Below are 27,879 nucleotides of genomic sequence, written 5' to 3' on the forward strand. Positions count from 1 at the left end.
CTGCCAGGATATAGGGACATGCCAACTCGTACTCTTGGATAATCGCCATCTGGCGGTATCTGCTTTTTTGGTCAATGTGTACACGTGTTACAGGTGTACCTCTCACAAATAATAGCTGCACAGACTGCACACACACACACATATATATATATATATATATATATATATATATATATATATATATGAAGAAAAAGTGTAAATATATTCTCGACTTGAGTTGACTTGTAAGATGACAAGTGGGCTGGTCATGTCTGCCGAGCCCCGTTACTAATAGTTACTCAGAGTCTTCAGATCGCCCATCACCCAAAAAAAAATTGAAAAAATAACTATTAGACTGCGCACGTTCATGTCCGCCATTATTGGGAAAATCCAACTACAACTGGGAAAAATGTTGGAACATTACAAAAGGCAGAAATGAATAAACAAAACTTTAAAAAAGAATTAGAAAATTCTTATTCACTCCTTGTTTTCTACTTTATTTTCAACGCTTTTCCTTGATTTTCTCAAACACACATGAGCATCGTCTCTGTCCTCAACTTATGCATCGACTTTATGCACGATTTTTCATTATAACTTTTCCTTAATTATAACTAATAATATTTCTTATAAAACTTATGTAACTTATAAAACTTATGTACGTATTTTAGGATCAAATTGAATACATCAGAGCTCTCTACTGTTATTAGTTTATAAAAGTAAAGTAATAGGCCTATTTTTCCAGGCAGGCTTTACGTCCAACTACCAAATTAGGTGTCGTGGACGAAGGCGACTAGCAAACATACTTTACTGTAAATTTCTTTTATTAACCATTAAATAAAATCCAAGGTTTAGACCGGGAATCAAACCCACTAACCAACAATACATATTAGCTTTGCGGGTCTAGCCTATACCGCTCAGCCTTACAAGATTAAAACCATTAAATAAAATCCAAGGTTTAGACTAGGAATCGAATCCACTAACCAACAATACATCTTAGCATTGCTGGTCTAGCCTATAACCGCTCAGCTGATGGGGCGCCTTACAAGATTAAAACCATTAAATAAAATCCAAGGTTTAGACTAGGAATCGAATCCACTAACCAACAATACATCTTAGCATTGCGGGTCTAGCCTATAACCGCTCAGCTGATGGGGCGCCTTACAAGATTAAAACCATTAAATAAAATCCAAGGTTTAGACTAGGAATCGAATCCACTAACCAACAATACATCTTAGCATTGCGGGTCTAGCCTATAACCGCTCAGCTGATGGGGCGCCTTACAAGATTAAAACCATTAAATAAAATCCAAGGTTTAGACTAGGAATCGAATCCACTAACCAACAATACATCTTAGCATTGCTGGTCTAGCCTATAACCGCTCAGCTGATGGGGCGCCTTACAAGATTAAAACCATTAAATAAAATCCAAGGTTTAGACTAGGAATCGAATCCACTAACCAACAATACATCTTAGCATTGCGGGTCTAGCCTATAACCGCTCGGCTACCGTGGCGTGGTGCCTTTATTAGTTAATATTTCACTACATTTCAATACGCTTAGATTCCACCTTATAAATACAAGATTGAAGTTTAATTAATGGCCAAACCTGTTACAGGTAGTGCAATAGAAATAATTTAAACTCCATCGATATACTAGGATCGATTCATATATACATATATTGTAGTTAATAACCTGCTATATTTCTGCATAATTTATGTTAAATCTATTCAGGTTGATTCATTGCACTCACTTTTGATCAAAGTCGAAAAAAAAATAATCAAGATGGTGTAATCGACCCCTCCTTAGTTATTTATTACGGAATTTCTAGTTTTACCTTTATAGCTGGGATTATGGTAGTTAAAAGTATTTTTGTAGCGAATTACGTGATCATTTGAATTCAAAACATAAATCTCTGGAAGGTACATTCACATCACTTCTTATGTGATTAAATATTTATCTATCTGTATATATATCAGTAAATAAATAACTTAGATTTGGTACGAGAAAAGAGGTTCCTTTAATATTAACATGATGTTTACTGCAACTTTCCTCGGAGCTAAGAACTAGTTCTGGACCAAAGTGTTGGGGGTCCAGATAAATCGTGATAACGTGATAAAGACGTTCTTTTCGGCCGCATTTCCGGTAGACTAATGCTCTTCTGAGTATTCATGAATATTGTGCAGCTAGAACCGTACATTATAATGGGCTTTGTAGGAGAGCTTAGCTTCATCTCTCCCGTTTAAGTAAAGTTCCTTGTATGTATCAAACGTAGGTGAAATATTGGAGGCTTTTGGTAACAATCGTAGTTACGTATCTTAAGCAGGATATTTAATGTGTTGCTTCATCAAATTCTCAGACCCCAAATTCATAATTGATTCGGAAACAATATCTTAGATTTCCTGTAAGTTACTGATTCGTTATGGTCTTAGCGCTTATTTACCATTAAGGGGGAGAAGCGGAAATGGGTGGCTAAAACTCGTGGAGTCTGAAAGACAGCTTTAGCGTTGCGATTGTGCACCCACTACGCACCCCCACTCCTATGGCTAGTGTCGTGTGCTCGTGTGATGATGGTAAGGACACCCCGCCAGAGTGCTAGAAATACATGAATATTAAAACAGGGTGTGTTAAGTTGTGCTGGTAGATTCGGTGTTGTTCCCGTGTAACAACAACATTCACCACCACTGCCGAGACCCTTCCAGTATGTCTTTGCCGCCTCCAAGCGATCACTGTTTGTGGGGAGGGGCGGCTTGGCGACGGCTGCAATACTCTTACACGCAACATACGATTATAACCGAGAGAACGTTTATTTCCATATCTTGATGAAGTTTTCCTCTTCCCTCCGCGGCGCTGTTGTTACCGCCTCCTCCGACGGACTCCCTTACCTCCATTATCCCGGGGTAAGAGCCTTTGCTGCCAATCCCCCCATCCTCTCTGCATCTCCATAAACATTCATACCCACTTTGCTTTGTTGAACATTCTCTTCTCACCAGAGAAGCTTCGCTTTCCTAATGTATTCCAATCCTGAATGGCAATATGTGTTCTCCAGCTCCAGGAAATGAGACTGGTCCCTTATTTTTCCCCTGCAAATCTCCCATTATGGGAAAGTTTATTTTGATAAGGTAACTTGATATCCAAACATGTTATGATAACCTCAGGCTCTATTTTGTTCCTGAAATCCAAAATAATTCCCGGGGCAAATGGCTGATGATGTGCACCCCTAACATTTAGAGTTAGCCGATTTCCTTCTCTTAGTTATATAACTGCTCTCTAGACAACTTCACCAGGAATGAAAATTGTAGCAGAAAAGCAGTAGAAAACTTCTATCTACAATTCAAAGTAAAATCTCGCTACCCGTGATCATCAAAGAACTTCTTAAGAATCAATTTTATTTAAAAATATCAAGTAAAACTTGCAGTTTATAAATCGTGTAATTTTTAAATTTTTACTGAGTTGCCCAATAAAAATTTCACAAAATAACAAGTCATATTGCGGAAGCTGCAAAAAAAAAATAATCTACACAATAGATTCCACTTCTGGGCAAGTGATTTTATTCAAACTCAGAATTGTTTTGGAAATCTATTAATTTTCCAAGTGCCTTTGCCGTACACTTGGATGGAAATGGTACTTTAGGAGGAAAACCTACCCATACCCCAGAAGTGTGCTTGAAGTGGAGGATATCGATCTGAATGTGCGTCAGGTGTAAAGAAAATGCTAGAACCTTTCCAGAAAATCGAAATGAAACAATTCTACTTACTTAAAAAAAATCTTATCTTACAGGGACTTACGAGAGTCGTTTGAAAAGTCCGTGCAAAGTCAGAGAGATAGCACTACTGGCGCGTATCGAGGTTATGTTTAGTTAGTAGCATCTCTTGGAAGAACACACACCAAGTTTCAGCCAGATCGGTCTATTTCTTTGTGTTTGGCATTCGTTTGAATCGAGGAAGTCGAGTGATTTTCAAAAAATGGACGAAAAAGAATTTCGTGTGTTGATTAAACACTACTTTATGAAAGGCAAAACGCCTCAGGAGACTAAAGAGAAGCTTGATAAACATTATGGTGACTCTGCACCTTCGATTAGAACAGTTTATAAGTGGTTTCAAAATTTTCGGAGTGGCCATATGGGCACAAGTGACGCTGAACGTTCTGGACGCCCTGTTGAGGTTACTACTCCAGAAATCATTGATAAACTCCATGATATGGTGATGGATGACTGAAGAGTGAAGGTGCGTGAGATTGCTAGTGCTGTGGGCATCTCGAATGAACGGGTACATAATATTTTGCATCAACATTTGGACATGACAAAGCTATCCGCAAGATGGGTGCCGCGATTGCTCACGCTTGACCAAAAACGAAATCGTGTGAAGTGTTGCAAGGAGGGTTTGCAGCTGTTCCAGAAGAATCCGCAGGACTTTAAGCGTCGTTTCGTCACTGTGGATGAAACATGGATACATCACTACACTCCTGAGACCAAAGAACAATCTAAACAATGGGTTACCAAGGGGGAATCTGCGCCAAAAAAGGCGAAGACCGTTCCTTCGGCCGGAAAGATTATGGCGACTGTCCTTTGGGATTCGCAAGGAATAATCCTCATCGACTATCTGGAAAAGGGTAAAACTATTACAGGTGCATATTATTCATCGTTATTGGACCGTTTGAAAACCGAGCTGCAAGAAAAACGCCCACGATTGGCCCACAAAAAAGTCCTTTTCCATCACGACAACGCGCCAGCTCACACCTCAGCAGTTGTGGTCGCAAAATTAATGGAAATAGGCTTCCAACTCGTTTCACATCCCCCCTATTCTCCAGACTTGGCTCCCTTGGACTACTATTTGTTCCCCAATATGAAGAAATGGCTGGCGGGAAAATGATTTTATTCAAACGAGGAGGTGATTGCAGAAACGAATGGCTATTTTTCAGACTTGGACAAATCCTATTATTCGGAAGGGATCAACAAACTAGAGCAGCGTTGGACGAAGTGTATAAGCCTAAAAGGAGACTATGTTGAAAAATAAAAAAGGTTTACCCCAAAAAATTAAGTAGTTTTTATTTTTGCACGGACTTTTCAAACGACCCTCGTAAATGATGTGTATCTGTTTTGTATTTTCTATGTTTTTCTTCCGTTTTTCGGATTATCAACTGGCGATTTTTCCATCTAAAAGTGAACCTCCAAACTTGTAGATCTTCCCGGCACCTTTCTTAATGGAAAATCTTCAAGATCGTAGATTTCCAGCTGGCTGAGTTTCATTTACGGTTACCGATTTTATTATCCAATGACACTTAACAATTCAATTCAAAACACATCTACTGTTTGCTGTACCGGAAACGCCAATTTCGGAAGAGCCCCGCTACCTTCGTTTGACATATTTGTTCTCTCTCTTAATACTAATGCTTTTTCCTTTCATACAGGACCCCTCCTATAAGAGATAGGGAATATTAAAGTTAAAAGGAAAAGCGCCAGGGCAAAATTGAATATTATTTCCGGCCCTACACAGCAGTTAGCGAGTTAAGTCTTTTCCTTTTTCTAATGCTTTGCAAAAGTCCTCCTGCTTGCCCTACTCCCGTTGATTGTTTTATATAAGTATTTACTACTCCCCGGGGAATATCTCGCTCATATATCAAAGTTTAAGGCCTTGCTTGCATACTTAACCTTAATGGGCATATATTATGATCAATGGTGGAGGGATGCTGCTGGAATTACTTTCTTAAGACTATGGAAAATAAAATAAAATGCAAAAAGTTGATAATCCACGAGCAGGAGTTGAAAGGAAAAAGGAAGTAAAATGATATACATTGCACCTTCTTGGAGTTTTCTCATTTCCCTTTTGTACCTTAAAGTCTATTGATTCATTCGAAAAGTTTTTTAAGTGGAAAACTTGATTATTAAGTTGCCATGATGAAAATGGATTCCATATTAAGTTATCACCTGAAATAGGCGTATTTTTCTGGGTTCACATCCAGTCATTTTGTCCTTTTTCTTGATTCATTGAAATTATAAATGAATATACGTATTTTAAACAAACATTTCATAAAATAACTTAAGTCCACTGACAAATATAAATTCAGATTCTAATGGAAAAAAAGGGAAAATTATGGTGCAAATTTTACTCAACTTTCACTTTTCCCAATAATGAAATTTTGGTGAAAATGAGAAATTTTTTTCTAAAATTGCCAATTTGAGGGAAATTCCAAAACCGGAAATACCTGTTTTACTTTCACTTTTCTTTTGAGGAGGAAAATTTTTTACCGGAATTGGCTCTAGCGCAGCGTTTTCCGACCTTTTTTTGGCTCACCGTACCACTTGGTAGTATTCTAAATTGTACTACTTCGTAAAAATGATTGTATTTCGTGAAATTTGTTATTCCCGAGTGTGTTATTTTACTATTTACTATCTTTATTTGTATAGAGATACAAATGTTTCTGTTATAAAGGAGTTCAAGTTCATGTTCACTTTATAAACTTTGTAAACTATAAGATCTTAGTTTTAAAACTTTTTACTGCAACCATGTAGGAATGTTCTCATTACTCAATTAAAATCAGCTGTGTAATGCCCAACTTTTCCTCACTAGTGGGGGAAAATTCCCATTAGTGTCTTTTTCCTCACTAGTGAGTGAAAAAACTTTATTGTGCTTCCTTGATATAAGAAGTTTTGTTATTAAATATTTTCTGTAAAACTTTAATAAGCTTATTTAACGTAACTAAATAATTAAAAAACGAATATTAAAAATATAAAATAATAATTGAAAGGAATAAAGAAATAAAAATAATATTTTAATAAATAATTAGATATTTTTAATTATAACAGTTAAAAAGGTTATAGTGTTACCTTATAGAAATTTAAAATGGATTTTAGTGATTCCTGTTTAGTTTTTTTTTTTTTTTAGTTAATAACCCTAATGGTTGCAGAAAAAATATAATATTTAACTCGAGTGTAAAGTATTTTCCTCACACTCGGCAATTTGCACTTGCACTCGCCTAGCTTCGCTCGCTCGTGCGTGCAAACCCTGCCTCGCGTGAGGAAAAGTACTACTTTCCACACTTGTTAAATAAAAAATGCGTACATATTTTTCTCTTCAAATTATTAATTAATTTACAAAATTCTTCTTTAGGATTATTATATTTGTGCGCCCAAATCTTCTAAATTAATTTCTTTAAAGCATTCAACTACCTGTAAGTACCAATTAAATTTAATGTTGCTTGGATAGAGCTTACTCCGTTACAATCAAGTCTCTTTAAGCAGATCTTTACATAGCTATCATTTAAGTTCTGTCACATGATAATTCTATTAAAGTTTCTTTATCCTTTTATCGATAATGATGTAGCTTTTCCTAAATTTTCTTTATAGAAGGGGTTTGAAATCCAATTATCATTTGTGTTTTCAGGTTTTGGGAAAATAGGCCATGAAAGACAATTTTAATTCTGTTAAATGTGCTATTATATTTTCTCGGATATCTTGTGGCAGACTAACCTTTATTACTATACATATTATGGCAGACTAACCTTTATTACTATACATATTAACAACTTTACTGTATAATATTGTTAATTAAAATAATTTTTATGAATGATAGAAAACAACGTTTCTATAATATTTTTATGATTTAATTTTTTATGTCCCCCATTATTGATTATTTTTCGCGTACCACCAGGTTGGGAAACGCTACCCTAAACCATTAGAAATACTGGTAAGATGGAGAGGGAGGTGTTGACATTTGGTTTTCTCTCTGTTTATTTAAGAGAATCGTAGGTAAAGGAAATCCTTAATATGTTGAAGAGAGAGAGAGTGATGAATTAAATACTTTAAGACGCTTGAGAGAAAGAGATGGCAAAGAATTCCGGGCTTGATTTGAGCTAGTAAAGTTAGCAGCACAGCCGTTGGGAAGCGCCACAGTACGGACCGGTTACAGCACGTTCTCCTTTATGAGGCAGATTCTCCTTCTCATTTCACTTCAATACTCACACTCATAATTGACTTCCTGTGACCCGCAAATGAATGACCAACATTTCTTTAAAAATCTTGGAACTTCTACTAAGCATTTAGTTGGGGGGGGCCACCAATTTTCGCACGTTTCGAATCCCCTCTATCCCCATTTATAAATGCAGGAGTAATGAATTCAAATCAAGTCCAAAACAAGGCGGGACTAAACCACAGGGGACCATCCGTCCTTATCAGCTCCGTAGAGAGGGTAACAATCTGTTACGCACAGACTTGACGGAAGTGACGACAATAGAGTGTCCAACAGTTTCCTGTCACGTGACCACCCCCCACCCACAGCTTCCGCAACATCTTCAGCCCCCATTAACTGAGGTGTTATACATTTCAGGCCTCAATCTGCCAGTTGCGGGATTATGGAAGATGATTGGGTCTGTCTAAGCAGGCATTGCTGCAGATTTTCCTCTTCCTTAATCCATTGCTCTTTGCATCCTTTTACCACCATTTTCATTTTTCTTTTGTTATAAGTGCTTTCTTCTACTTACCACTTATAATCTTTGTTAAACATAGCCCTTAATACTAGTGTGTGACTTTCAGCACATTCTGGTGCTAACTGACCGTAACTAAATGTACACTAGTATTTCCTGTAGTATAACATCCCCACCCCTGTTTTTTCGCACCAATTAAATAAATCGTAACTGTTCACAAAATCTTTGAAGAAAATTTTAATTGATCTAATATTTCCACGCTACTAAAGATTCTTAATTATTTAACCAATAAAATTAATTTATATAATTAATTATCATTTAAAGTATTGAAATCCAGTTTGTTCAGATCTTCATTAATTTTCTTTAATCTCTAATTGCATCCTTTTCTTTTAATTAACATAAATACATATATTAAAAATCTAAAAGAAAGGCAATTATTTTCGTTTGATCTGTAAACGACAATTTTCAAACTTTGTGAAAGATTACTGCGACAAAAATAACAAATTCACAAGACATTTTCTAACTCATTAGTTGTTACCGCTGAATTTCTTACATCAGTGAAAAAGCTAAGAGCAGAGTAAAGACGACAATAAATGGCGCGGGGATGTAACTCAATATGTAGTTTCAGCTAAGACCACCTTGAAGCGCTTAGTCATTAACTATTATCACTAAAATATTGCAATCCATATCAGTTACAGAGCTAACTTTTCTCTACAATTAGGTAAAGAAATCATTCAAATCGGAAAAATAGGAAGAGAGATATAAAGGTTTCAACTTTAAACGATTTTAAAAACCACCAAAATGTAACCTTCCATACATCGAAAACTACTCAATGGATTTTGTTCATATTTTATCTATATATGGAGAAAACATCCGTATAAACAACTGTATAAAATATCGTATAAATCTATCGAGCAGAAAACGGGATATTAAGAGTTAAAATGTGCTTTCGTTTGAAACAGTGAAATTTTTAACTTCAAATATCTCGAAAACTACTCAATAGATTCTGTTTATATTTTATCTGTATATGGAGACTACTTTTGTCTATAATTATACAAAATATCGTATTATTCTATTGAGCAGAAAACGAGATATTTAGAGTTAAATTTTGCTTTCGTTTGAAACAGTGAAATTTTTAACTTCAAATATCTCGAAAACTACTCGATTGATTCTGTTTATATTTTATCTGTACATGGAGAATACTTTTGTCTATAACTGTATAAAATATCGTATAAATCTATCAAGCAGAAAACGAGATATTTAGAGTTAAATTTTGCTTTCGTTTGAAACAGTGAAATTTTTAACTTCAAATATCTCGAAAACTACTCGATAGATTCTGTTTATATTTTATCTGTATATGTAGACTACTATTGTCTATAATTGTATAAAATATCGTATAAATCTATCGAGCAGAAAACGAGATATTTAGAGTTAAATTTTGCTTTCGTTTGAAACAGTGAAATTTTTAACTTCAAATATCTCGAAAACTACTCGATAGATTCTGTTTATATTTTATTTGTATATGTAGACTACTTTTGTCTATAACTGTATAAAATATCGTATAAATCTATCGAGCAGAAAACGAGATATTTAGAGTTAAATTTTGCTTTCGTCTGAAACAGTGAAAGTTTTAACTTCAAATATCTCGAAAACTACTCGATTGATTCTGTTTATATTTTATCTGTACATGGAGAATACTTTTGTCTATAACTGTATAAAATATCGTATAAATCTATCGAGCAGAAAACGAGAAATTTTGCTTTCGTTTGAAACAGTGAAATTTTTAACTTCAAATATCTCGAAAACTACTAGATAGATTCTGTTTATATTTTATCTGTATATGTAGACTACTATTGTCTATAATTGTATAAAATATCGTATTATTCTATTGAGCAGAAAACAAGATATTTAGAGTTAAAATTTGCTTTCGTTTGAAATAGTGAAATCTTTAACTTCAAATATCTCGATAACTAGTAGATAGATTTTGTTTATATTTTATCTGTAGATGGAGACTACTTTTGTCTATAATTGTATGAAATATCGTATAAATCTATCGGGTAGAAAACTAGATATTTAGAGTTAAACTTTTCTTTTGTTTGAAACAGTGAAATTTTTAAATTCATATAACTTGAAAACTACTCGATTGATTTTGTTTATGTTTTATTTGTATATGGAGACTACTTTTGTCTATATTTGTATAAAATATCGTATAAATCTATCGCGCAGAAAACGAGATATTTAGAGTTAAAGTTTACTTTCGTTTGAAACAGTGAAATTTTTAACTTCAAATATCTCGAAAACTACTCGATTGATTCTGTTTATATTTTATCTGTATATGTAGACTACTTTTGTCTATAATTGTATAAAATATCGTATAAATCTATCGAGCAGAAAACGAGATATTTAGAGTTAAATTTTGCTTTCGTTTGAAACAGTGAAATTTTTAACTTCAAATATCTCGAAAACTACTCGATAGATTCTGTTTATATTTTATCTGTATATGTAGACTACTTTTGTCTATAATTGTATAAAATATCGTATTATTCTATTGAGCAGAAAACGAGATATTTAGAGTTAAAATTTGCTTTCGTTTGAAATAGTGAACTTTTTAACTTCAAATATCTCGAAAATTACTCGATAGATTTTATTTATATTTCATCTGTGTATGGAGACTTCTTTTGTCTATAATTGTATAAGATTTCGTCAAAATCTGTCGAGTAGGAAACGAGATATTTAGAGTTAAAGTTTGCTTTCGTTTGAAACAGTGAAATTTTTATCTTCAAATATCTCGAAAACTACTCGATAGATTTTGTTTATATTTTACCTGTATATGGAGATTACTTTTTTCTATAACTGTATAAAATATCGTATAAAACTATCGAGCAGAAAAAGAGATATTTAGGGTTAAAGTCTGGTTTCGTTAAAGCTGGTATTCCATATCTCATTAACTATTACAACTAAAACATTGCCACTTATAACTGTTATAGATCTATCTATTTTCTACAATTGGGTAATGAAATCTTGACAATCTGAACAATATGAAGAGAGATATAAAGGTTAGAATTTTGATCGATTTAAAAAAAAAACACCAAAATTTAACCTTCCATATTTCAATAACTATTATCACTTAAACAATCCTACTTATATCAATTATTCCAGTAATGTCCTGGGATTGGCTTACATTTTCCCAAATTTTTAATTCAAAGGCGAATTTTAATCTTGATGAAAATGCGTTATAAAATATTAAATTATTTTTGGTTTATTGATTCATACAGCCTGATCTCCCATTGTTTTTATTAGTATATTGAAGTTTGTGTGTGTGTGTGGCGAAGACTTGCCGAGTGAAATAAGTCGATTGAAAAGCGGAAGTTGGACCCTATGCAAATATTATGGTGACATCCTCCTTCAACGGAAGGGCCTAGTGTGACGTGTGCACTTGTTATCAAAACAACTGCTTTCATTTCACCAACTGCTTATCTTGACGTCTAGTTCTTTCTAGTGTTTCCGTTTAGTGTTAGGATCATGTTATATTTGCTGTATCCATTTCTAAAATGTATTTGCCAGCTTCTTATGGCATCCTTGAAGAGTGGTAGTCTTTCCTCTATAGGGTCGTATCTACCGTATCCCTGTTAAGTAGATTCAAAGTTTAACTAAACTTCATAGTTTAGCGGGGAACTCCTTTTGCCGAACTTAAATTAATTTTATTAGATATCCGTTTGAATAGATCTTATTCTTATTTGATTTGCTACATATCCCTTAAAGATGAAAAATTAGTGGAGCAGATCCCGGAAGATGCTGTTGGGATGCCTGCTTGTTTTAATGGTTTAATATACTATTTAATGGATATAAACGGCTGTAGTTTTTGTATCAAAAGGAAGCTGGTGGATGATCTTGGAAGTTTAACAGTGAGAGAGAGAGAGAGAGAGAGAGAGAGAGGGACAGAGAGAGCCACAGCTTGCTAGATTGCATTGCCCCAATACAAATCTAATTGTAGGGCCGGATTTGCAGCCCAGAGCAAGGGCCCCTTTTGCAGAACTCGATCTGCAACTATATGGTCAATTTATCTTCATTTTAGTTCTTCTTCCCTTATGGTTGGTTATTCCTTCTTCACTGGCCCTCTGCCCCCAGATCTCCATTCTTCTTCCACCAACTCCCTTTTCTTCGGGATAACCGAAAAGAGATGAAAATGTAAATTTAATAACCTTACTGGAAACATAGAGATAGCTATTTATTTTCTCAGTTTTTTCAGGTTATTTAGTTTTCTATTTGTTATATTATTATTGTTAAATATATGTATATACTGTAATAAGAAGTAATTTCCGGAGCTGATAATCTGGTGGCCGGAACAACCATGCACGCGACTTTCTCTCACTATAACTGCCATAGTTGTTGATGATGAATTAAATACTTGCTTCTGATTGGCCCTACTATTATTGTTACAATATTGTGTAGTACTGACAACTAACTCCATTATTGTAATATCTAAATAAAAGAGGACGCTCTCAAAATGGCTGGCTTTCTAATTTATGTCTTTCAAAAGTTTTAATCTCGTAGCAGTCTTTTGTAAGTCTAATAATGAAAGCCGATTGTTACTATGTTATATAGTTTAAATTAAAATATAATTTTATTTATGAAACTATCTTTTATAGTTGTTTATTTCAACTATTCATTAAAAATATCTCTTTTATATTGTGTTATTGGGTGCGCAGATATCCTTCTCTATTATGTGGGTTTTTTTTGTAAGCAATCTTAACTATATGTACTATTATATGTATTAGGTCAGGCGTGTAGACTAGCACGTCACGTCTTTTTCTGGTGATTTTGTCCGTATGCGTGTGTGTGTGTGTGTGTCTGACGGCGTTGCCACGAAGAAGGAGCTGGGTTTCTGGAAAACTGGAAATTTTCTTGGGTGTCTTTGAGCTTCCAATAACGGGAAATCTCTTTTTAGAATGGAATAGAATAAGAGAAAGGTTGGTGGACAAAGCATCCCAAAGCAATGGCCCAGTGATCATTGAGTCGTCTTCAAAGCCGCTTGAGATGTTTTCCTTGGAGATCTGGGCAGCTTAATATCTTCGGCTACTATTCACCAGAACAAGTATCATTCCTGATCTGATCTGCTCTACTCCGGTTGGGTCATCAAATTTTCTTGAAATTTTAGTCACTTCTTATAAAATCCTGGAAAATTCAGTAGACTTTCCCCTCTAGGAAACCTAAGCAAATTAATTTTAGAAAGAAAAAGAAGCATTTAATCGATTTTTATTCTTCCAAAAGAAAAAAAGAAGATAGACTGGTTACACCCTCTATTAGATTCATTGTATGAGCTGTATGAGGGAAGAAGGGATGAGCTCGGTGAAAGGGCAGCCAGTTGGGGAAGCAAGATAAGTCCTATGGGCTCTCATTACTCACGTGAACTGGAGCGTACACCCTTCTCAACTGCCGCCTAGGCAGATCGATAATCTCGGCTTTACTTTTCTTTTTTTTTCGATTGTGATCGTTGACTGACTGGCAGGTTACTAGGCCACAGTTTGTTTTTATCGATTTTTCTCTTAGTGAGTGTCCTTGGGAGAGAGTAAAATACGAACAGCTGCTGGATCTTTGGTACTGGAAGATAGGCAAAGACTGCTGGAAGCCCAATAAGCTCTGAAATGGACCCAAAACTAAGCAGCCTTCCCGCACTAGAAACCTAAATTTGGACCAATATCTACCCACTTTGAAACATTTTAATAGTCACGGAAATTGTAGATTTTTGTGTAGAGCGGAAGTCTAGATGATTCATTCAGCTAATTCAAGCGAGTGTATGTGTTTAGTTGTTATGAGCTACAGTTTAACTGAGGGTTTGCTAACTACTGATAGATGCTCAGTCACCTGTCTTGGCAGGTGTTATGCGTATTTTGTCAGGATTAGAGGTGTCAGAATTTGTTAGACAGATTCTCACCTACTGACGCCAATATTCCTGAAGAACTAACTTGTGTAACCACTCACATAATTATCACAAACACTTTATGTGAAGTTTCATTGTTTCAATTTTAAAAATCACTTGTATTTAAGAAGAGCTAATTCAGTGTTCTACACGAAATTGTAGAGTTATGAATAAAATATGAGATAAACTTATGAACGTTTAATTTGAGATGCACCTATCTGCATCTACAGTATTTTGAGAATTACCTGAGGTATCCGTAGAAAGAGACCTTAAGTTTGTGACCGGCTAGGTGCGGTATCCTTGCGGGCGCCAGATAGCCGAAGCTATCAGAGACGATATCCCTAACCAGCCTCAAAAGAAAAATACTCTTAAGGGTGCCTCTGGCGGGATAGCTCACTGGTGAGAGGAGGGAGGGTCCTGGAGAAATCCCCGGGGCGATAGGGAGTAAAATAAAATTTTCTATTGTGCTTAATGAACCAAACGACAAAATACCTTTAATTAAGGAAAATAATCATACAAAAAGGAAAACTTATACTAGATACGAAATAATAATAAAAATATAGAACTCACAGACGATAGATAACATAAGTAGGCACTGGCCAGGCCAAACGCACGGTAGAGAATGAATATTTTTTTCTGGAGTATTAACTGTATATAGCAGCTGGTCTTGCAGTCCGAAGTTCAAATTTATAGTATGTAGCAGCTCCTGCCAGCTACCAATATTTTTTCGGTTACAAGTTTGAAAAGTAAATTTTTTGACAATCTTAGCCTATTTAAGGTCACGCGAAATCTGGACGTCGAAATCTATGATTCAAATCAATCCTTACAAATATAATTTGCACTGTACGGTAGACACAAGCGATAGACGAGAAATCCACAAATCAATCCTTACAAATGTATATTAGCATTGTACGGTAACCACAAACGATAGACAAGAAAACCACAAATCAATCTTCAGCCAACTTACGTTCTAGACTACTTGCCGGACAAGACCTGCAACTATGCATTGCTGCAGAAAAGAAGTCTCTTACACTTCACCTCTTACGCTCAACTGGAGGCACAGACTAGAATTCTAAACAACCGCAAAACATACCACCAACCTGAACTGAATCCCAAATCCTCCAATGCACCTATCTGCATCTTCAACCTCACAATCGTGCTCAGTCCTGAAGATTCCTGATCAAAACTATCAGTCAATGTCTGTGGCACCAAGTACTAAAAATTCCTCAACAGTTCCCTTTTTCTTTTTCTTCCTGAACTTTCCCCTTTCTGGGAAGGTGGTTCCCACAGGAAATCCTGCTTGGAGTCTAGTTTCGTGTTCTTCAGCTACCACTAATACTTAGCACAGAGTGGAAACTTACCACTTATGTTCATCTCGACTATTTATTCATTTTATTTCTTATTCGCTCTATCACATATTTATTTATGCAGTTATAAATATGTAAAGAAATAAACTACGAAAGAAGAAATGAGAATAAGACGCAGTTCGTTGAACTTGTCATTAAATATTTATTTGCTGTCCAATTTTAGAATACTAATGTCCTGATTTCGAATAAAAACAATTCAAAAATAAACACCAGCATAATACGAAATAACGGGAAACATATTATGTGTAAATTCTCCCGTCAACAAATCTGTTATTCCATAAATATATTTATATTTTAAATCGGGAACAGTTAATTTGTTTTTTATTAATTTTATAACTAACAAATAGGATTAGAATAATTTACAGGAATGACAGCCATATTTTTTTATTGCATAATAAATGAACAGGATAGCTGTATAATAAAATTAGTATATCAGTTAATGTGGAGCGCGAATAACTTCTGACAATTATTAGAGTTATATTCGAGTCCAGCTATTAGTAGAAATAGTCCTGTAGGATTATGCGAAATAGTTTCTTTTTCAGCGAAGAGTGCAAATTATTTGGAATCTGATTATGGGAGATTTATTTTTCAAAGTAGGTTAATAGTGCTTAATATATGGGGGAAGGAATTATCTCCAGTGGCTAGCGTATACTGGGATTCCAGCACGGAATATAATAATACTTAGCAATCCACAAGGATTGTTAAAAAGGGGAAAGTTCAGGAAGAAAACGAAAAAAGGGATCTGCTGAGGAATTTTTAATAGTTGGTTTTTCGGATAGTTGCGATCAAGAATCTTCAGGACTGAGTACGATTGTGAGGCAGATAGGAGCATTGGAGGATTTGGGATTCAGTTCAGGTTGGTGGTATGGTTTAGCAGTTGTATAGAATTCTTGTCTGCGCCGCCTCTAGTTGGGCGTAAGAGGTCCGGGCAATGTATAGTTGCAGGTCTTGTCCGGCAAAGTAGTCTAGAACGTAAGTTGGCTGGAAGATTGATTTGTGGATTTCTCGGAGATCGTGTGTTCGAGTCCAGCTGATGAGGCTCTTCTGATTTTTCTCTTCCTGGGGGGGGGGGAGCTTCCTTACAGCTTCTCACTGTCTGGTGATGGTCACTGTGTTTTCTGTAGCCAGGACACTGAATTCGATTTCCGGTCTAGGACTTGGGATTTTATTAAATGGTTAATTTGAGGGTAGCTGGACGACTATTCCACCTGGAGGGGGGGGAACAGGCAAGTACTACTTACTATCCTGGAGGCTGTAATGTAAAGCAGGTACTGTTGCAGGGGCCCAAGTTATAGTCCAAAAGTGTCTTAGATCGCTGTTCTAAAAATATTCATTGGCTTCCTTGTATTGAAAAGCAAGATAATCTATCAAAAACTTAAGAATCGATCTTAACTCGTCACTGATCAGGTAGACTGTGATGTGGCTCCCCACAGCTTGCCACAGAGATCTAAAAATATTTGAACTCTTTTTTTTTTATTATTATTATTATTTCCTCTTGTCAGATTCCATAAAAATCCTGATTTCCTGTTCCTTTTTGCCTGTATCAGCAAGATGATTATAATAATATTGAATTTTGATTTGCCCACAGCTGAACTCAAGATGGATGTTTTGAGGGAACGAGAGGTTAAAGACAGTCTTGAACGACAATTACTAGACGAACAGAAAATTAGAGGTAAGAGTTTTCCAGAAATCATTTTCTCGAGTCATTTATTTTTTCTATTTTCTTTATTTTCCTGGAAATTGAAAAAAAAAAAAAAACCTATTAGAAATTTTAGCCAATAAGAATTTTTACAAACTCTAGTCGAAATGAAAAGAAACTGTCTTATTATTCAGTAAAAATACTTAGTTTGAAGTAAAGAAGAAAATGTTTATATATTAGTGTGGTTAATGCAGAATTTACATTACATGCAAACAGGAGTTTAGTATATAACAGAGCTTTATTATACATGTATAGACACAGCCAGGTATATTAGTGGCTAACAGTGTTATTGCTAGTTCGACCTTTAGAACAGTGGAAATGTCAAGATACTTTGTCTATTTATATATATGTATATATATATTTCAATGGTAGTTTTATGTCGTGGAAGGGATATAACTTAAGAGAAACGTCTGGGTGTGGGTTGTGCCAAGAAGCGGTGGATGAACATTTCTTGAACATCCTAGCTCCTTTTATTATGACCTCCCTCTGGCTTACTGGTGCCGCAGACATTGAGGAGTACGCTCCACTCTCTGCTCTGGCAGCCAGGCTAGTCTACCCTTCAGCCACCCCTCACCACTACACACAAACATACACCTTATTATTTGATTCTGTTCTTTGTTGATAAAATATAATTCTAATTAATTTATGGCCTGGTTGACATTAAATTAGCCCGACGTAGTTCACGGATGGTGATGTGGTGAGAGGAGGAGCTCTCTCACTCACATTTCAATCGTAACCCATTGGAATGATATTTATTAAAAGACTCCACATCAGACTGTGTACTTCAAAGACACACAGGGGAGGCGTTGTAGGAGCTCGCTTTTTCACTAAGAAGCTCCTATAGGTTTTGGTACTCCTGTTCGGATTTTAATGTTCTTTTTAAATGTCAGATATTATATTTCTAATTCCATTTTCTTTTCTTTTTTTTTAAAAAAAAAGAACAACTCTTGCTAACTTTATGATCTTATAGAAAAGTATCAACTCTTTTACAAAGCTCTTTATTAAGCGTTATTAACTTTTTTCCAGCCCTAAGATCATCTGATTTTTCTTCAAAGCCCATTTTTGGAGGGGGAGATTCAATTTAATTGGAAACGTTAACAAATTTTTGAAGGAAATTACGACAAAAACTATAAAAAAAATAATAATTCCCCCCCCAAAAAAAGTCTTATGCCTCCTTGATTGACGTATTTCCGCCCAATAATTTAGGTTCTTCTTCGACAGAACCTATAAGCGGATACCCAGCACTACCCTACAGACTTTTTTTTTTTTTTTTTTTTCTGGCATTGGCTTTTCACCATACAGCCAACTTCAAAGCTTATTCCTTCCTAGGATATTTGATCTTCTAGGACAGACTTATTTCTCTTCTAATCGCTTCGTTCGGATTTTCGATTTTAACTTTTTACAGTACAATAAAATCTTCTTCTTTTTTTTTACTAATCGATCTGTTTGTGTTCAGCCCGTGGCCTTCAGAAAAGAGTGTCTAGTTTACAAGATATTTCGTTACATCACTTTACCAGGAGAATTCGTGATAAGGGTTTGATCGAAATCCATCTACCGTAAATGCCGCATTGCTCAGTCCATTTTTTTAGGCTTATTATTTACGAAAATTGATTTTAAGTTCATTTCAACGTAATTGTACATATTTGATCCCACCAAATGTTACATTTCATTCTATGATTTGGCAAATCTAAAGAAATTATTTTTTTCAAATAAGAATTTTGATAAAAGAAGTCGTGTACGTTCGTATGTTCATAACAGATTCTTCTCTTTGTTTTTTGTTTTTTTTTCGTCTTCAGAGGACTAAGAAACTTTTACTTCCGGCGTAAACACAATTTCCAAAAAATTTGGGTCGATCTTGTCAACAGGAGTAACGGACAAAGTGGAAAGCGATCAAGTATACAGGAAGGGGAACTAACTATAACTAAAACTGATTCTCCAATTACAACAATACCATGTAAATGAATAATTATTGTCCCACATATACGTAGTTATTATTTTTTTATTACTTTTTATTGTTAATGTTATTATTAATTGGATAAAGAACAAAAGAAGGACATGGGTACGATATAGTTTTAGATTAAAAATTGGACCTATTGTTTAATTGGGCGTAAAGAATAGAATCTATGACGTAGCCCTGTGTTTCTCCAGTGCCTTTGTTATAATATTAATAATAATAATAAAAAAAATATATTAGAAATAATGATGGTAGTGCATTTAATACCAAAATGGTAGGGCATTGTCTCCCAGATATTGAGAACTACCCATATGTACCCAAGCCTAGATCTAACAAGAGATGGGTAGCCCCTATTTGTACAGAGCGAGTAATGTACTATATACACTGTACATCCGTCTGTCTGTACACACAGAGTTGCATCCACTTTGGACAGACAAAAACCTGAAGAGACAGAGATGAAAACTAACAGTGACACATAGACACGTTCAAGAAAAGAAAAAAAGAGATATCCCTTATCCATTAGCACCTGTCAATACGGAAACTACTACCACCACACACGCGGGGGTTACATCTTATTGTGTTAATATCATATAACATAATCTCACACACATCTGCTACGTATTGGTACAGCTTTGTAATCGTAGTCACAAGCTAAGTAGTACTTTTATCTGTTTTCTCAAAATTTCTATTTCCTAAATTTCCTTGGAATCCTCAATCGTAATACTTCCGTTTGTGAGTGTAACGTTAACAAAGAAATTAAAAAAAACTTACAGTTTCAAAAGTTAAGTGTAAGGGTTGATTAAACGCCAAAAGGTACACAAATCAGCAGTTCCCAACATTTCATTAATACTTCATTGATATAATTTAAGTAATTTTACTGCATTAACTTTTCCTTCACATTTTTTAGAATTTATTAGATGTCACAGACCCTTATGCTGGCCATTTTCGTCTACAAAATATTTACTCAAGTAGCTCACCATTTAACTTAGATTGACTGTAATATCTATTTATCTATAATAATCAAACTATTAATCACAGGTGAAAAAGAAAACGTTATAAAAAATATAAAAAAATTATGAGGCTAAAAAATTCATAAACTTTTTTAAAAAATGCTTACACCAACATACATCAATGATTTTATTTATTTATTTTTATTTTTAAATAAAAATCATCGGTTTAAGTTCATTCTTCGATTAAAGTAATTGTCATTTTATGTAATTGTCAAACGTTTGTAATAATAAGTAATAAATAATCTGGCTTTATCGCAAATAATATAGTTTTCTTCAATTACATTCTCAATCTAGGTATTCTTCCCACAATGTTATATATATGTAATATAAAGTAAATAAGATATGCATATTTTTAGGACAGCTAATTATTCCAGTATTTTACCATAAGTATAATTAGGGGGACTAAATTAAATTACAATTGAGAAATGAGTAAATATTGTTGAATAATCTACTTGTTATTAACTGTATGTTATTTGTGCTCACGAATATTTCGGTAAGAAGAATTCAAGACTGAAATATTGTTTTGAATCCTCTGTGATTCAAATTTAAACAGTAGCCGACTCTAACTTAGTCTTTTTCTACTTTAACATGCATGTATATGTGACTACTCAGAATAAAGGGCATATTAAAGATAAATCAGAAGAATAATTTGGACTAGAGTTAAAATAAAGTACCTATTTAATTACGAAGATATAATATACATTTTATCATAATTGTAACAAAATAATATTATGAATGAACTGGCCAGCATAAGGGTCTGTGACATCTAATAAATTCTAAAAAATGTGAAGGAAAAGTTAATGCAGTAAAATTACTTAAATTATATCAATGAAGTATTAATGAAATGTTGGGAACTGCTGATTTGTGTACCTTTTGGCGTTTAATCAACCCTTACACTTAACTTTTGAAACTGTAAGTTTTTGTTAAGGAGATTTTTGTACCTTTTGGATAGATTTTCCTTTTTGTCTATTTGCAAAGTTACGTCTGCTTTACAGATTTTTTAAAATTTGGAATAAGCTATTCTATTATTATAACCTGATAAGGTGTTAAATCGGAACCGTAACTACCACTGGAGAGATCTTTTTAAAGAAAGATTATAGTTGCGGTCCCCAAACCATCCTCAATAACAATTTTTTTTAGAAAGCGTTTTGAATAAAATAGGAAGGTATTTGTACGTAAATAGCAAATTAATCTGCGATTTCAGTACTTCCTTTTAAGAGGAGCAAGAAAAATAAACTGCGATTACAGTCCTTCTCCCTAAAAGGCAAAGATTTTGAATCGAACGACAATTCATTGATGTAAATCGGTTCACTCATTGATAATTTTAACGATTGCAGTACTTCCCTTAGTAGGTGTAAGAGCATGATGGCACTTCACAGCCACGCAGAGGAGCTTTAATCACTTTTTCGTGCTAAATTTTATCAAAATCGGACTAAGCGTTATAGAAATATTGGTAATAATAGTTTTAGAAAGGGCCTTATTTGGGTGGGGCAAACTTCCCTCCTTATGAGGCATAGCGTCGAGACTTTTAAAGTGCAAATCTGTACAAAATTTCGATTCGAATGACACTTCATTCATGAAAATCGGTTCACGTGTCGATAATTTGAAACGGTTGCTATACTTCCCCTTAACAAGTGTAAGAGCAGATCGTCGCTTTATTGTTACGTAGGGGAGCCCTAACTCTATCATCCTACCAAATTCTATCAAAATCGGGCCAAGATTTACAGAGTAATTAGTAATAATAATTTTGGAGGGGGCCTTACATAAAGGGGGCTAACTCCTCTCCCATTCGATGTACAGCGTCGAGACCCCCAAAAGGCACATCTACATAAAATTCCGAATCGAATGACACCTCATTCATGAAAATCGGTTCACGCGTTTAGGCGCTACGTTGTTTACAAAAAAAAGGTAACAAGAAGAAGAAGAAGAAGAACAACAACAAGAACAAGACAAGAACATTTTTTGAAAAAGCCGTTTTTGCTCATTTTCGGCAACTTTTTTCTCGAAACCTATTAGATCTGGGTGGTTGCAAAAAAATTACAGTTATAAAGGAGGGTTCGGAGTAAGATTTAAAGAAAATTTGGGAATTTTATCTTTTATAGAAAAATAGAAAAAAATTGTCAAAGTTGGGTGTTTTTCAACGTTACGCTTTTTCGCGCAGTTTTTGATGATCAACCCTTATACAACTGTCCTACCGGACAGTTTTAATAAATCAATGACCGGGGGCTCCCAAAACTTGCATCCCCTCCGCTCATTTCCTGTCTAATAATTGTCATGAATGGAAATGCTGTATATATCGCAAGAGTGAGGCCCAACGTGAGATTACACGCGACCGGAACTAAGTATGACGGATGCTCTCTTTTCTATTGACTTACTTAGAAATTAATTCCTCAGCCCCGTGTCCAGATTTCTGTGGCTTTGGATGAATACTTCCGCCGAATGGAACTTCTAACTTTGTAAACACGTAACCTTAATAAAATTATTCCTAAATAATTACTCTCTCTCTCTCTCTCTCTCTCTCTCTCTGTTTCTTGTTTTTCTGTTTCGAAAGTTTGAAAGAAAGCACGCGATAAGTAGAAAAATCATTCTTTAAAATTTCCTTTATTTGTTCGTTTTCCTATTTAAAAAGAAAATTGGGAAAAGTACTTGGAAGTTTTTTTTTTTTTTTTTTTTAAAAACTGTTTAATTTAGTGTTAAGACAATTTTTTGGAACAAAATGTCGTGTTGAAGTCAGTTCCGGTCGCGTATAATCTTACATAGGGCCTCACAAAGCGATATATGCAGCATTTCCATTCATGTCAATGATCGGAACAAGACGTCCTAGCCGAGACTATCTGAAGATTTTTAAGTAATCACGTGTCTTAAGATCTCGTCAATTTGATTCAGTACGATCTTAAAAATAGCTGATAAGAACTATTTGCACGTGTCCTAAGGGCATTAATAAATCGCTCATGGGTTGCATCGGGAGGGGGGCGGAAGTCAGAAATCGAACTTCCGCTGCAAGAGAAGCGGCCACAGTATCAAGAAAATGCTCAACGTAAGCATTAAGAAGATTTTTACAGTTTAAAATATTCGAGAGTCGCCCTCATGTGCTAAAATCTTTACTGGGGTCCACCTTCAAAGCACTTCCGGTGGAGAACTTTGACACGATTGCGGTGTACTTACTTTTTTTTTTTTACAATTTTAGAACACAAAAAAATCGATTCCACAGCAAAACTTAAAAATCGATTAACAAAAAAGAAGAAAACGGAAATGAAATAGAACTCGGATCTGATTAGTTGTTCGCTTTGTTGGAGGCGATCCTTTTCTCCTTGAAGATTAACCACTGCTTATTTATATTCCTGTAGCTAGCTTCTTCCAGCCAGGGTTTGCAGGAAGTTAAACGCTGGCCACCGTAGAACTCTGGGTAAAACTACTAGTTTAAAGGCTAGCGGTTGGAGAAGGAGATACTCTTATCTACCGACTTGTCTGTCCATCTGTGTCTGGGGCTGTCTAGTCCAAACTAGCGCCTTTCTCCTGACCATCACTCATGAGTCAGCCAACTCCTACCTCGAGAGATAACCAAAGCCAGATAGTCGATGGTCACTCATTCATCCAGTCAGACTGGTCATCCAGTCGGCTAGTTCCTTCTAATGTTGAACGCAAGCCATCAACTACACAATTAATACACGTCTTCTTCCGCCTTAAACAATTACGTCATCTTACAATTTCTCCCCCCCCCCCCCCCGATTAATTTGTAAAAGGTTGATTTCATCTAGTAGAGGAAGTGGAAGTTGAAAAAATTTCACGCTTCCCCAAAACCCCCACCCTTGCAGGAAATATTGGGCTCACATTTTTTTTTATTTCGAAATTTCAAAGGAAATGAAGGTTTTAAAGGTCCTCTGAGTTCGAGTTAAAGTAATTTTACACGTCGAGAATTGTTGATGAACCAGAAATACCACTTTACCGAATCGATTTTAAAGTTTTAAAGCCTTTTAAGCTTCTTTCACGTAATGTAAGTCTATAAATTGTAACTTCTACCAAGTAGAAATTCATTTTAGAGCGATTCCGAGTGAGGGAGCCATCCTTTAATGTGCCATTTCAATGAAATTTATGGTCCTACCATTACTATGACAGGATTCGACAGAACATGACAGGTTGTGACAGGCTAATACATGTTTTTTTTTGTTTTTATTCTCCTCATAATATTTTTATGCTTACATAAGAATTATAATGCGTAAACTTGGTATTCTGTTTTATTGGTATCTTTGGTTCAGAAATACCAACGTTTCGACCGGAAGTGCGTCTTTTATGAATCGGTTTTTCCACATTTTCTCGATGTAGGTAACACTCCGCGTGCCACCAATTGGTAGTTTTTCTCTGTAAAATGAAAAAAGAAAAACTACAACTTGGGAAAAACTAAATAAAATGATTCAAATCTAGTTTTTTTTTTAAAAAAATTGCTGGTTAAACTAAAAAGATGACGTGTTCGTGTTCACACCTGTTCTTTAATTAAACAGTGGCAAGGGTGGACAGTTTAATAGAACATCTCTTGTCCAGTAGATGAACGAGCTCTGCCCTGGAGGAAGTTCTGCTGGTTCCACTTTATCCCTCTTGTTCTCACCCCTTTTATTTAGCTAGCATCCCCGGGTGCAATATTAACTGGCCACGGAGACCTCCTGCTGTTTCCTTTCCCTGAAGTAAGGGTTGAAGGCGGATACGGTGCTATCTCAGACTGGAATCAGAGTACAAACAGTAATCCAAGCCTCACTTTACTAATGGTACATTCATTGGGCCACCTCTCTGGGTATGGTATTTGTCTTTACTTATCTGCCAGCTACACCGCCTCGGATGTCCTCGGCTCTTGCCATATTCTTGTGGATACGACGGGCTAACACGTTGTGTTTTTTTTTCTTCCACCCTCCTCAACTTACCTCCTCAAAACGAGTGACCATTCGATCTGACCATTTCCAGTTTGTTTGTCCAAGCATATTTGCTGTCGCTCTCTAAGCAAACAACAAGACTGGGCTCCCTGCCTGTTTCTGCTTCGCTCTTCTTTTACTTCCGCACATTCATCATCCAGATATGTTCCGCCATTATCTTTTCCTTTAATTCTTCATGCTTCCTCCCTGCTAGCTAAAACCGGAGCTCTTGCATTACTCACTTTTCTTGTATTGATTGATTCCGTCTTAAGTTCAGCCACCATCGGTAATTTGTTGGTTCCTATCATTTACTAGAAATGATCTCATTTAGTAGGAACATAAAGCTCCGATAAAATTACATCGTGAACTCATTTTAAACAAATGTGGTAGGAGTATTAGTGACCATTGCTAATTCTAATCTAATTCAGGGGCACCTTGACGAAGGATTTAGGAGGAGCGTTTGTGCCAATTGTATCTTTCACACGGGGAGTAAAACCACTCCAGTTCTCCAGAAGTCATGTGCTAAACTTAAATAAATGAGCTCTTAGATTTGTCCCATTGGGGCAGGCACTTTGATTCGCAGACTTTAAAGCCTAAAGAAGCTAGTAGGTTCCTGTAAAGAGAATCCTCTCCTTTTTTCTAACACCCAGTTTCTACAGGTCTCATTACGCAATCTGGCGATTGCCCTATTCGAAGGAATGTAAGAGTATCCCTCTAATCTTTAGATCTAGCCTTGCACTGGGCTTTTGGGCTCGACCACCCAATGGAGATGTTTCCTCATGAGCAGCAGGCTGAGATCCACTGGCAGGTGGTATGCCTTGACCGCAGAGGCCAGTAGCCTCAATCTGTACTGCGCACGCTTGCCCCCAAGTGAGCAAAAGGATGATAAGCTGTTGCTTGAAACACAAGTAGCAGCGCACCATTAACCATTTCTGCAGGTTCCTTGGAGTATTTTTATGAGTGCCGGAAGTGGGATAATCGTCGATAACGCCAGAAGTGGCTAGTTCACTCCCTGCTTCGAAAGGGATTAGGGCTGCAAAGATCTACTTATCCTCAGGTGGCCCGTTGAGACGCCATACTAACAACAAGTTTAAATGCTATTTAGTGTTATAATTATAGACTAACTAAGACACAATCTGCGGATATGCTCTGGCTGCACAGCATCCAACTATCCGTCTCTCTCTCTTCAGAACTAAAACTAAAGGTATGTTTGAGTATACCGAAAACCACTAAGTATGTGTTAGCCAACGATATTGTGGTTTATTGTAGTAAACACCACTTTGTACCCTATAAGTTTGCATAGTTGTGTTAGTTGTGTTTACAACTCAAGCCCAAAACTCAAACTAATGTGTGTATATTCAGAGTATGGGTTTTTGGTGGGCGGGGGGGGGGGGGGGTAGGGGAAGATATCTTAAAGGAACTCCATCTCTGTGGACATTGTGCTAGGGAGTTAGCTAAGAGAATTACGTTAGAACATTAGAGATATAGTGGTAAAACTGGTTGGTTGTCGCTTGTAAACCCACTAAAGGTATGTTCACATACTTGGTCTACTCTTCAACCATCTACATTAGAAACTGGGTTTTAGTTGGTGGCCCTGGGTTTAGTGTTAGGGGGGATACATTATATATTGAACCCAGCTGTATGTCACCTCAACTATGTAAACCAGTCACTACTCCCTACCCCAATCCAGTAACAACATTCTGTTCTTCTACCGGCGCAGAGATGTTTAACAACACACACATAACTAACATGAAGGGTTTAGGGCGACTTCTTCTTGAAGACCCTTACCCTGAAGATTCTCTGACAACCCTTCTCTTGGCAGAAAGGTTTTGACAAAGACATCACAAGTTATGTAATATTTGGTTTCTACTGTCATTCTAACTTAATATCAACATAACTTTCCAAGAAGTTATACTGTTTGGGAATTCCACGATTACCTACCGGAAACGAATCTTCTTCCATCCCATTTCCTTTGAACACAAGAAATAGGCAAGAAAATCTGTAAGGAGGATTTCTAAGATGTGTACAAGAAGTATGCGGTTCTATTAATTGAAGATAAATACCTAAGACAGGATAAAACAATAAAAATAAAGTACACCAAACTTTAACATAGGGGTTCTTTGATCTGACATATGACTCTCTGTATGTTGCATAGTTATACTACACCTTACTTATGCGCCCCCAAAATGCCACACGTGCTTTATATTTGTTCCGCTTTCCGTTTTGCATAAATACGTATGTCTTAAACTTAAAGCTAATTTCATCCTATGTTGCTTCCACAATATGTAAAGTATTGAGCGTTTGATGCTGATTAGTCTAATTCTGTTTAAAAAAAAACAAAAACAAAAAAAAAGCTTCAATGAGCTTTTCTCGTGAGAAGCTTGCTTTATTGGTTTTCTCTTTCTCTTACTTCTAGCCAATCAGAGAAGTTGAGTTTGGAACAAGTCATTCAGTTGGTCACTGTGGGTTTGTAGATCCAATAGAAAATGATGTCTTGAATGCATCAATTCAATTGATGTGTTTTTGTTGGACATCTCTCAAATTCTTTGTTGGACTACTGGGTTTCACTTGACATCTCTATAATGGTCATAAAATACCTTGTCTATGACATTACTCATAAACTAACTTTTTA

The 27,879-nt window shown here is 35.6% G+C and overlaps 1 protein-coding gene across 8 annotated transcripts in view; it reads left to right on the forward strand.

The window, feature by feature from the left end:
- Positions 1-27,879, forward strand: part of LOC141451822 (uncharacterized) — a 390,222-nt gene that overhangs the window by 294,302 nt on the left and 68,041 nt on the right. For all 8 annotated transcript variants that reach the window (XR_012457116.1, XM_074123509.1, XM_074123510.1 and 5 more), the window contains one exon: positions 17,272-17,355. Coding sequence is in view for 7 of the 8 variants with exons in the window: in XM_074123509.1 (XP_073979610.1) it covers positions 17,272-17,355 (84 nt within the window). In the remaining variant the exon portion in view is untranslated. The remainder of the gene's footprint in view (positions 1-17,271; positions 17,356-27,879) is intronic.

This window comes from Rhodnius prolixus, unplaced genomic scaffold (assembly GCF_049639745.1).
Source record: "Rhodnius prolixus isolate KJV_2025 unplaced genomic scaffold, Rpr scaffold_14, whole genome shotgun sequence".
NCBI classification, from domain to species: Eukaryota; Metazoa; Arthropoda; class Insecta; order Hemiptera; family Reduviidae; genus Rhodnius; species Rhodnius prolixus.